The 12,351-nt window shown below is 43.4% G+C and overlaps 1 protein-coding gene across 1 annotated transcript in view; it reads right to left on the reverse strand.

The window, feature by feature from the left end:
• Window positions 1-11,481, reverse strand: part of DGKI (diacylglycerol kinase iota) — a 341,172-nt gene extending 329,691 nt beyond the window's left edge. The window contains exon 1 of the mRNA XM_072777355.1: window positions 10,969-11,481. Coding sequence (XP_072633456.1) covers window positions 10,969-11,057 — 89 coding nt within the window. The 5' untranslated portion in view covers window positions 11,058-11,481. The remainder of the gene's footprint in view (window positions 1-10,968) is intronic.
• Window positions 11,482-12,351: the final 870 nt, after the last annotated feature.

A 12,351-nucleotide genomic window follows, 5' to 3' on the forward strand; every position in this document is an offset into this window, starting at 1 on the left:
AATAATGTTTTCTAACCAAATTTGTTTTAAACAATGGGGGAAACTATGCAGAGCTACTTTGTTTAGTAAGTACATCGTCAGTGCATCTCAAATTGGGGATCAGGACCTGATATTTGTTTCATGCTCAGCCATCTAAGCCATGTGCCCTGCGTGGCTTTGTGTCCACCTGAAAGAAGGGCATCTTTTCCTTTGCACAAAGACACCCCAGCTTACCAAGCAATGTGTCCAAAAGGCTGTGTTCTTCCACGGTGCATTTTTGTAAATTCACACTAGGTATTTCATAGACTGGCTAGGACCTCAGCATTGTTTGACCCTGTAAAAGTCACATCTCCCTGGGTCTCATTTTTCTTCATCTCTAAAATGAACAAAATAAGTTCTTAGCCTCCTTCCATGTTTAAAACTCTAGAAGAAAAGCTTAGTCCTTCATGGATTTTTCAGAGTTGCAGTGTGACTTAAGAGAAAGAAAAAAGGGGGGGGGGGGCAGGAACTAGAGATCACAGAGGCTTCCTATGGGAAAGGAAGGACTTCTCAGGCAGGACTTCTTTGCAAGCTGAGCCCCGGCTCTCCAGCTCATTTCCCAAGGGGCTGCCTTCAGATCTCATCCCTCTTGCCAATAGAACAGACCCACCTGCCCAACACACAACAGTCAGAATGGCCAATGAGAGGTGACTATGAAAGTGTGGGACACATGTAAAGAGTGCTGCATTTTCATGTGAATGTTTATACTAGCTCCTCACAGTGGCTTTTATCAACCAGACTGTCCAGAGGAAGTTAGTTTGGGTCATATGCCTCCTGAGTCCCTTCTTCCCTATTTTTCCTATTTGCCCATAGAGCATATGAGAGTGAGTATCTGCTTTCCAGACTACATTTGCAAATTGCAGAATGGAACTGGCAGTTCCACTGAGGGAAGGTGACACTGAGGTCTCTCTCTCTCTCTCTCTCTCTCTCTGTGTGTTTAGTAACAACTACTCTAGTTTTGAATTATTTGTCCTGGTGTTGCCCAACGGTTCTGCTCCACCATAACTTCCAAAGTTGGAGGAGGAAAGAAACAGCATCTCACTGCAACAAATAAGATCCACCAATCACCTGCTTTGGGATAAAGTCAAAGCGCAAACCCACCCCAGGACTGCACAGCAAGTTAAATCTGGCTCTCTCCTCTACTGAAAGCCCCATGAGAGAATTGAGAAATTAAGGATGCTGAGAAATTGAAGCACAAATTCTGTTTATGCAGCCTGAGAGACACACTGCAGAAATCCACAGTCTTGGGAAACACATTTAAAAGATCTTGGTTTATTAATTCTGGATGAAAGGCCAGCTTCTTCTATCTCCTGCTTCTGATTTTAGTCACATTATTCCCGGGAACAAATGAGACTGAATCAGTACTGTTTGGCATGAATGCAAGACGTCTGATGTGAGGAATTTCCACAGGGAGGATGCCTAAGGTCAGGCTGCAGAAGAAACTCCCCGGGGCATCAGCCTGGCCGACCTGTGTGTCCACTTGAGCCCCCAGCAAAGCAGTTCAGCAGCGACAGGTACAGAGGGAACATCCATCAAGTTGTCTCCTGGGATTCGCCACAAACACTCCTCCCTGCCTCAAAACTAGAAAGTCGGAGAATGTCTCACTGTAAGAAACGGAGACTAGCTATTACCTTGACCAGCCCCATCCTTCTCCCCAACAATCAGCCCAGGCATGGTTGCTCAGTGTGATCAGAAGTTGTGCAAATATTTCACCAAGAAAACTTCTCCGGAAAGCTTCTGTGTCTTGCTGGTATCGCAGTGCTCAGCCTATGACTCTAATCTTAAATAACTATCCAATGTAAACTCACTCCACATAGAATAAGGCTGCTCTCATGCAGAAACTGGGCTATCTCACCATCCCCTGCTTGTGGCTATGACAGTGGAAGGAGAATGAGCTTCAGCGGTGGCTCTGGGTCCACATTCTAGCCTGTCACACTCCGTGTCATTGAGCACAATCATTAACCTCTCTGAGCCTCAATTTCCTCCTGTACAAAAGGGGTTAATAAATCTCCACCTGAAGGGTTATTTTGAGATAGAAAAGCACACTTCAGCAGGCCACTGAAGACTCTGTCTGGGAGTGGTGGGACATCACCATTGCAGCTTGCTGCAAGCCATTTGGCGATCCTTTCCTGCCTCCCACCTGATCAGAAATACCAAAAAGGAGAAAAATCAATTCAACGGGTGCTTGCACATCAAAGGTCTTACTGCACAGTCTTCTTGATTTTAATTAGTAAAAGATAGTAAGTGTGCGAAAGTCGGCTTGCCCCCGGTACTCTTGTCTGCACAGAAATATCAGGGGCATTATTCATTCCAACAGCTTTGCAGATGCCTCTTCACACAAACCTGACATTTGCAATAGTTAGAGAAAATGCAGATGGACAAGTGAAATGCTGAAGTTTGAAAAGAGGGTATGTAAGAAACATTACCCAACTTAGAGAAGAAAGTAATCCTAGAAGATTCCTTCTGGCTTATCCCAGCTTCTGATTCTTAATATGTCACATCCCTCTGTACACTGACTCCTTCTTGTTAGGATCATGGAGAGGTCGTGGTTTATGCAGAAAGATTTCAGCCAACAGCACGATGCGGTACTCCAGGAGGCATCTGTGCCTGACTGCTAAGACCAAACAAACCACAAGTGCAGAATCTGCATGGCACCTGCTTGCCAAACGTGGCCACCTGTACCCAAATACCCATCTGAATCACTGAGAGTGACAGTTCCTTCTGGGCTCGGGGGTTGAATCTAGTTACTATAACCATCATGACAAATCTGGATGCTCATTGCAATTTCATGAAGGTGCAATACTGGGCGATTTGGGAAAGCACAGTCACTAGTTAACACGAACTTGCTGCTAACAATGCTGAAAGCCATAGGGCTGCTCTCTCGTAACAAAGCTCCACGCTTGTTAGTGCTTTTACATGTACTAATATTATACATAAGCCTAGTCTGGTTTCTCATGAAGAGACTCCTGTCAAGAATTTAGATTTGCCTTATGGATAGCAGGAGGAAAGTTATCAGGGAACAACAAGTTCTTAGTGGCCCAACTCATAATCTCGCCAAGCCTATGCTAATTGAAAAACCAAATATCTGTTCTTTAATAATGATATCCCATAAATAGTTCCTGGCTTGAGTCAGATTTATAGCATAGCTCCTTCCAAGGAGGCAGAGACAAACTCTCTCATATTGTTCTTATATGCCAAAGGCAGTTCTTTGGCTCTGAGATTGTTCCCAAATTGATGATTGCCATTCCCCTTGCCACCCCCACTCCCCTCACCCACCTACTGCCATTCCAATCCTGTCAACTCTGGCAGCGGTGAGTGAGCTGTTACCTCCAAAAGGGAAAAAAAGAAAGAAAGATATAGAACTTTAAAATCCTTCTTAGTTAGGGTCCCCTTACATTAGGAGTAGCAGCGGTGAACCTGAGAGTAGCTCTGGGTAGAAATAGAGCTTCCAGTAAAGTAGTGCCAGTGAACCAATCTGGGACCGGTATCTTGGCCAGACACACACAAGAACACCCATGGGTGGGTCGCTGGGGAAGCTCGGTCGGTTGAGTGTCTTACTCTTGGTTTTGGCTCAGGTCATGATCTCAGAGTCCTGGGATCGAGCCCCAAATAGGGCTCCCTGCTCAGCAGAGAGTCTGATTGAGATTCTCTCCCTTTCCCTCTGCTCCCTACCCCCCGTCCCATGCTCTCTGTCTCTCTCTAGAAATAAATTAATTAATTAAAAAAAAAAAGGAACACCCATGGGAGCTCTCCATTACCTCTACCCAGCCCCATAGACACACAGACCTGCCTGCAGAAGCAGGTCAACCCATGTGACAAGACTGATGATAGGCAAACCACAAACATGACATTCATGGAATGAAGACCTGGGTAGATAAGCAGCTTATGTCTTACTCATTGTTACCACAAGAAAGAGAACAAGTTATTAGGAAAAAGCCTGAAGTTGAGAAGGAAAAATGAAGTGTGTGAGTGAGCAAAAAGGACTTGACCCCAGAAGTAACCACTAGCAAGACTATAACTTTATGTACAATAGAGTTTATTAAAGAAAATAATTCAAAGAAAGACAAAGAAGGGAAGATATAAAATTGTTTTATTATAATCAGAATACTTAATGTAAGGGAGTTCCAGTGGAAACCAGACTAAAATTGACATGAATCTGTAAAAATGTCCATTTGTGGGATTCGGTCTTAGAACGTGAAGAATGAATGTATCTTTTGGTCTTTGGGGCAGAATCAGTCTTTATCATGGAAGGGATTACCTTGGTGGGCCTTTCATTCACACAGATGGAAGGCAACAAGTGCCTGAAGTAAAAACTTCAGACTAACATGTTAGGTGTCTCTGTAATAATGGGAATTGGCTGTATTAACAGAACTGTGTCTACAGACACAGAATTGTTTTTGTTTTTGTTTTTTTTCCCCCAAAGTTTGATTTAGAACTTTGTTCTTGAGCTACCATGCTTGGAGGTGCCTGGGTGGCACAGGCAGTTAGGCATCTGACTCTTGATCTCAGTTCAGTCTGGATCTCAGGGTCATGAGTCCAAGCCCCATGCCATGCTCCACGCTGGGTGTGGAGAGTACTTAAAAGGGGCAGGGGGAAGGAGGGTAAGATCATGCTTTGTGTTGTCCAGGTATCTGCTCTCAGGAGATGGAGCTGAAGCTAGACTATCAGGAGGGTGGTGAAGCCCTATCTCCCCTCCCGCCCCCTAGAGGAAAAGCCACAAGAAGGTGATACAGACTTAATCAAGCACAATCTGGATGGGCTGTTGGGTTCCACAGTGATGTGATTTGAGTGCAAATAATCCAGATTTGGACTAATGCATTGTGAATTATTACATTATATTTTCAGGGATATGGGGCCAAGCCACACTGCGGAACCCCCCCGGAGGGAAATGAGCTTCTCACTGACAGTCATCCTGGGAAGAAAACACTTTTTTGTTATTGTTGTCAGTTTGGGGTTTTTTTATGCCTTGAAATAGGGCAGGGAAGTCGTCCTCACCCTCTTTCTCCCCAGGCCACAAAGGATCTGGATTCTCAAGCATGTAGAGGCTTGAACTAGTAGTCCCTGTAATGGGGGCAAGGTGGAGGTGAGCCCCAAATTAGCAGAAGAGGAGACTCTGAAGTTAAGTTTCCATCTGAAGCTCCACGAGTCCAAACACGTCTGGTAATAAGTGTGAAGTATGCTCTAGGTGTTGCTTGCTTTGACCTCAAGGTTTCAGTAAGGTCCTATGAACTGAGCCCCATGGTGGCTCTACTGAAGGGAGCCAGGGTGAACATGAGAAGAAGACTGAGTGGGCGGTCACCAATGCAGGATGGACAGGCACAGCACAGTCCTCTCAATAGCAACAGAGTTTGCCACAGGACAAGGGAAGGAACCAGAATGGGGAAGCCTAAAGACCTCTTAGAGAACACCCAGGAGCGGGACCCTGAGAATCCTTGAAAGGTACTTTGAGGGTGGAGGCCTGTTATTTCCAGCAATCTGGCTGGTAGGGTTCTATGTCATAGTAACTTAAGATTAAAAAACAAAGTGTAATCTTCTTTTTTATCACAGGCTGGCAAAGGTTTGGATTATACCAAATTTTGTTGAAGTTACTGTTATTAGGCTCTGTTGTAAAAACTACTAGTGCTCACCCGTGCCTGGGTCTCCTTTTCTTCCCAGGTATCCGAAAATTTTATTTCCTGCCCTTCTACTTGAGTGCGGCGCAATGAGGAGATCTACACAATGACATGTGAGCGGAGATGGTATCTAATGTGTGACTTTGATGTCAATGCAGCTGCGAGCTGGGTGCCATCACCAGGCCTTCCTCTCCTTTGCTGCAGAGACATTAAAGATCACATGCTGGAATGGGACGGCAGCATCACAAGAAGGTAACCTGGATCCTGAGTCATTCGAAAGAGCAGAGCATTCCACCCCTGCCTCCCTCTCCCCTCTGCCCAGACTTGGCTCAGACTTGTGTGAGTGAAAAATACTCTCATTGTCCTAAACCAATTCAATTCCAGGGTTTATCTGTTTATGGCAGTCATAGTCTAGCTAGCCTATCTAACAAATGCAAACCCACGTTACAGACAAGGAAATAAGATTTATAAAATGCAAGATACTTTTCCAAGGTCACCTAACCTAGTCCTGTAGGAGAGAAATAAAATTCAAATTGGGGTGTTTCTGATCCCAGAACCTAAGCTCTTAGCTTTGCCTACACGCCACCAGCTCATCATCATCATCCAAAAGTGACTATCTGCACCTAAGAGAGGGTCCTACAAATAAAGTTCTATAGCTGGTGAAGTAAGGCCCAAAAGGAAAACACCAACTTCAGATTTCTTAATCACCAGGAGTTGAAATATAAACCAAACATTCTTAAATCATTCCATATGTAATGCTATTTTCATTGTTTTTTCTTCTGCTCCCTCGAGGAACTCCTGAATATAAATGCATCTATGGTTGGAATGAAGAAAAAGAGAAGATACAAAACTGAAACACAGAATATGATTCAAAGATGTAAATGGAATCATTATTATATAATCTTCATACATATGTATATAGGAAAAAAAAAGACTTGAAGGAAATACACAAAACAGTCATTTATTCATTCCACAAGTATTTACTGCATGTCTACTATGTGCCAAGCACTTTTTGGCACAGAAACAGAGCAGAAGACAGGTAATATCTTCACTTCATCATCCCTTATGTTCCAGTATTATTTCTTGGGAAACAGAAAGCCAGGGGGGAATTTTTACTTTCTTCTGTATGTTTTTCTATATTTCAATTTTCTCATAGGAATATACTCTTTACATACTGTCAGAAATTCATTTTAAACTCATCATTCCCAACCTAATCTCATCATAGAAATCATGATCCAGTTCTTTAAAAATCTTTAGAAAAATATTAGGATTGAAAGAGGGCATCTTATTTTTTAAAGATTTATTTTATTTTAGGGAGAGAGGGTGTGCATCCCAGCAGGGGGAGGGGCAGAAGGAGAGAATCTTCAAGTAGACTCCCCACTGAGCGCAGAGAGGACAAAGGGTTCGATCCTATCACTCATGAGCTCATGACCTGAGCCAAAATCAAGAAGCCAATGCTCGACCAACTGAGCCACCCAGGTGCCCCAAGAGTGGGCATCTTAAGGACACCTGGTAAAGGAAGGAAATTATGACTGGGATTATTAGCCTTTTATGATTTATGAGCTACTAGTTTCTTCCAATAAAATTGCCAAAGCAAAAATGGTAAAAATTGAGTTGGATGACAAGATAATACAGTATCGTGCCTTGCAGATAATAATAGCAACCATTGATTATATTTTCTGAACCAAATATTGACATGCAGGTTATGATGACAGGATTATTTATGGAGACAATAGAACGCATTATTTGAAATTGGCATGCATGGTTGCCAGATCCAGAATGATCATCGAATATTTATTAATTTAATCATCTTTTCTAGCTCCAGCCATTCTATAATCAATAAACTAGTAAAACAAGATTCTTAACTTCACCTAAAATAAACTCAAACAGCTCGTCTGTCTTCTCTTTCCATGCTCAAACACCATAAAATACGTGCTGCTTGTGTTTCCTCCATTTGCAAAACATACAAAAGCAGAACCCTAAAATAAGATGAGGAGCACAGAGCTCCCTGCCCTCCAATACCCTTCCCCTCAGCTGTTACACCCCCCATTGTTTCTGTGGACAGTTAATTTTCCCCAAGCAAAGTCTCCACTCAAACCACTGGTGAACCCCAACTCACAGACACCAAAGGGCTGTCACTGCCCCCTTCACTATCCAACAGGCCCATTTTATCCAGGATCTAAAGAATTCTCGTTTTTCTCTCTCTTTCTCTTTTTCCTAAAAAATCCTGGTCATTTTTATAACTCTAACTGAATATAATAATCAATCGGCTGTAGGCAGAGGAAGCAAGAGAGAGGCAAGTGAGAGAGAGAGACAGAGAGTGACTGAAAAGGAGAAATTTTTGAGCTAAAAAGGATGGATGTTTGAGCTAAAAAGGATGTTTATCAACTCCCAACTCATCATTTGGCATATGATGAATCAGTCCCTGAAGTTAACCCAAATTCAACCCTGATTCTCCATCTGCGAATGTAAGATCTATGAGAACAGGAATTTGATCTTCTTCACCATTATGTCCCTGTCTAGAATCATGTCCAATAAATACTGTAAAATGAGTGAATTAACATGTAGTGAATAAATACCATCACAGAAATGGAAGGAATGTGGCAAAAGTGCTGAATACAGACAGCTAGGGGTAGAGCTGTTCCCCAAGGTGAGCTGACCCTTGGATGGGACCCAGGATCTGGAGCCAAGCATGCTTTAGTGGGGCTGGGTAGGAGCTAGAAAACTGGAGAGGAGCAGAGCAGAGCATCACAGAGTCCAGCACAAGGACACACAACTGACATTGGGCCTCCTAGAAAAAGGTAATAGGAGAACCTAAAGGGGAACCTAAGGTTAAGTAGAATTAGTAGAACCAGGAAAGGAGGCAGAAAGGAACCAGGGTGAAGGTATTACAGAGACAGAGACTCAGTACAGGGAGATGAGATGAAGAGTAAAGAGATGCAGAGAGTTTTGGAGATGGCCAAGAGGTGGTGCTGGGCTCAGACCCAGCCCTTCCTACCCAGGTCCAGCACTTCAACCTGTCCACATTCCAAGCCACATCTCCATGAAAAACACTTTCCCATAGTGAAGCACCCTTAAATGTGAGACCCACAAGGGGAGGATTCTTGTCTGTTAGACCACTGTTATATCCCAAGTGCCTAGAACAGAACCTGGAATACAGTAGGTGCTTAATAAATACCTGCTGAGTAAATAACCAATGAATACTAATTGAAAGTTAATGGAAGTTGAAGCCCTCCCCCATCATTACCTGTGGGTCATTTTCTCACCCACTCTCTCCTGTCCTCCTCCCCACTGATAAACCCTTATATGGTTGTTCCAATCAGCAGCACTATAAAACTGAGGGCACTCCAGCAGAGCAGGACACCCAGCCCAGCCTGGGAAGGTCTGTCTGCCCACAAGCAGTCCAATAGGGAAGTAGGAAGCAGGTAGAGGCCTAAGGGGTTTTGCCAACACTTTACTCCCCCATCTGTGATTTTGAGGATTCAGGAGGACCAAGGAAAGAACTGACATGATCATTAAGGCCATAAAGACTTCATGCTGGTAATTTTGAGATGTTCTCCACATCCACAGAGACTCTCGCTTAAAAATTGGAAAGAAAACTATGGTGAACTTTAGTCAAGACCAGGAAGCCAAAAATCCTAGGCTCTGGAGACAATTTTATACAACTAACTAGATCTCTTAGACTCAGTTTCTTCAGCTGTAAAAGGAGTGGACTATTTGTAGATGAGCTCTATGGGTCACTTCTAGGTCCAGGCTAACTGGTTTTAATAATATTTTTGTTCCTATCCACTGCCTAAAATTAGGTATCGCTGAGTCTATTACAACTGTGAATCTCATGACAAATAATTGGCTAAGATTCCTTCTATCCTTTCTTGTAAAAAACAAGACTTCTTCAACTATAGAAGCAAAGGTCTACTTCAGTGAACAGCTGGAGACAACAGATAAAGATTTCCTTTACTGTTATTAAGAAGCAACCCTCATTATCATTTTTTAATTTCCATTCCAAAGTTTGTACCTACTAGACTGGGCCATAAAAGTCATTTTACCTCCTCTGAATCCCATAACAATGTGTATTTTCCTATAGCCACCGTGACAGCCTGTCAGAAACTCTAGTTATGTAGCAGATTTGTCCTATTAACTCTGAGAATAGGACTGTGTTCTGTTCACTTGTATACCTCTCCTCATCCTGACAAGCTACTTGCACTGAGTGGGTGCTGTTAATATCTGTTGGGTTATCTTTTCATATATTTTTATCACACGTGTTGCTATACATATTTCAGGTATATCTTTCCTCCTTTTTTGATAGGTTTAGAATCCCCTTGAGTAGAAATAGTGCTCATTCTCCCATTAAAGATACCCTATTTAGTGTCACTATAGATCTTTTGAAAGTACATAAAGAAAAGAGGAAATCAAACCACAACACAGCTCAAATACTAAATATTTTAGGCTTTGGGGGCCATAGAGTCTCTGTTACAACAAATTGTAGCACAAAAACAACCACAGACAGTATTTTTACATATATATGAGTGTGCCGTATTTTGATAAAACTTTATTTATAAAAACAGGCAGTGGACCAGAATGACTATGGGCTGCAGTTTTCCAACTCCTAAATTAAATCTTGGAACAAAAAAAAAAAAAAAAAAAAGGGCCTAAGAACCATTTATTATCATTTTGCCAATCCCAATGAGAGAGATTTGGTCCTATATGGACTCTTAAGGAGCAAGCTAAGAAAAGAGGCCGTAATAATATGACAATAACAAAAAATAAAACAAAAGTAACATCTAGGTTTATTGGTTATGTCTAGGTGCTAGCCAATCATTTAATCATATTTAATACCATATATATATATATGTATATATATATATATATATATATATATATATATATATTTGACTGTGGATTTAAGTATATAGCTTCATACAATTTACCAATATGTTGCAAAATCATAAACCTCGGTGCGATAACCTTCAGGCTAAAAATCTGGCTATTTCCAAAACCTATCCCCAGAACGAACCTCCCAGAGCCAGAAATCTTCAAACAGATCTCCCCCTGGATAATAAAAGCTGAGGGAAACAATGTAGAAAAGGTGGGCAAATGATATCAATGCAAAACTATGGATGGTGAACTCCCGTCACTCAAGAATAACATAATCAACAATTTAAAAAAGAAAAAGAAAAGAAAACTCTGATCACACAATCCCACACAGGTATAAATAGGAGGTCTGTTTCACAAACTTCAGTCTGTGAAGAGGAAGCAAGAAGACCTAATAATTTGTCAACTAAAGGTTTTGCTATGACCTAGAACGAAAACAAAACGGAGGAAGTTCCTCTTTACTTACCAGCCATCTGAGGCCTCTGGTACTGGGGTTGTGCACCTGTCTTGGTTCCTGCAGCTTCTGCAAAAGAGATCCACCCATCCTGGACTCATCTTCCCAAGACAGTCAGTAGCACTCACCGACTCATGTGTGTGTTACTCCTGCACGAGTGCGCACTTGTGTGCCCAGGAGCACACACATGTGCACACACACAGTATCTGCCTGGAAGCTTGGTGCTCTGTGCTCAACTCCTCCCCATGAAGTCCCTAAATAATAAACCAAGCTAAATTTGAGTGGTCTGACTCCCAAGAAGAGGAGAAAGAAAAAGACAGGGTGGCTCTGCCAAAAGATAACAAAGGCTGCAAACTGATCCCCAGGAAGCTGGAGTCGGTTTAAATGGCACCAGGACACTCGCAAACCCAGACACTCTCTGGCGCTAGACACTGGCCTGGAAAGTGGATTAGCCGGGCAGATGGTATTAGAGCCAGAGCCGGGATCCCTGGGAGAGGCTGCCCGTGACCGTGGCAGTGTCCTCCACATATAGTTAGGAACCTCGCAAGGATCCCAAAGCCTTTCCGGACGCAGCCGCGCTGTCCCCCCAGGCATCAGCAAGCGCACACAGCACAGGCGGCGACAGTTTAATCCCTCAAGGTAGAAAGAACTGGAAGGGCAACCGGAAGAAGGAAATTAGGAAAATTTAGAGAGGGACGGGGTAGAAAGTCTGAGCTAGTTTATGCCCGAAATCAAGGCTGATAGAATGTTCAACAAATTCACTTTCCATTCTCTTTGACTGGAACTCAGTCTCCCTCTCATCAGATTCAAAGTCCAAGGGGGGCAGAGCACAGGGACTAGAAGGCTGGTTACTGAGGGGTCGTGGAAAAGACGGCCTCCTCCGGGCACCTCCAGGGCCGCTCAATTCCTGGAGCTAAAGCAATGACGTCAGCACCGTCAGAACTGCTCTGGTAGCCAATTCCACCTGCTTCTACAGCACCTGCCTGGTGAACGGCAGGTAGGTAAGAGGAGGCACCAGGGCAGCCGCTCCCACTGCAAAGGGGCAAACAGTGTTTCTGTTACAACACTTAAAAAAAAAAAAAAAAAGTTGGAGAAGGAAGAGGAGAAATAGCTTCCCAAAAATGGAATCTAAATGATCAATGGGGAAAAAACAAAACAGCAGCAGCAGCAGCAGCAGCAAGAAAAAGAACAGAAACAAACAAAAGATCAGAACCTAGTATAGAATCTAAGAGGTCAGAGGGAGGGTTCCTGAGGGGCGTGGGGCACATGGCCCAGGACCAGGGTGCTCAGGTGCCCGGGCCCAGAGCAGCCCTGTAGGCACTCCTGCTTCTGTCCTGGGGCTGCCGCCTGTCGCCTGTAGGGGTCCCAGGTGGAGGGAGGCTGTCCAGCCCCTGC

This window comes from Canis lupus, chromosome 15 (assembly GCF_048164855.1).
Source record: "Canis lupus baileyi chromosome 15, mCanLup2.hap1, whole genome shotgun sequence".
NCBI lineage: Eukaryota > Metazoa > Chordata > Mammalia > Carnivora > Canidae > Canis > Canis lupus.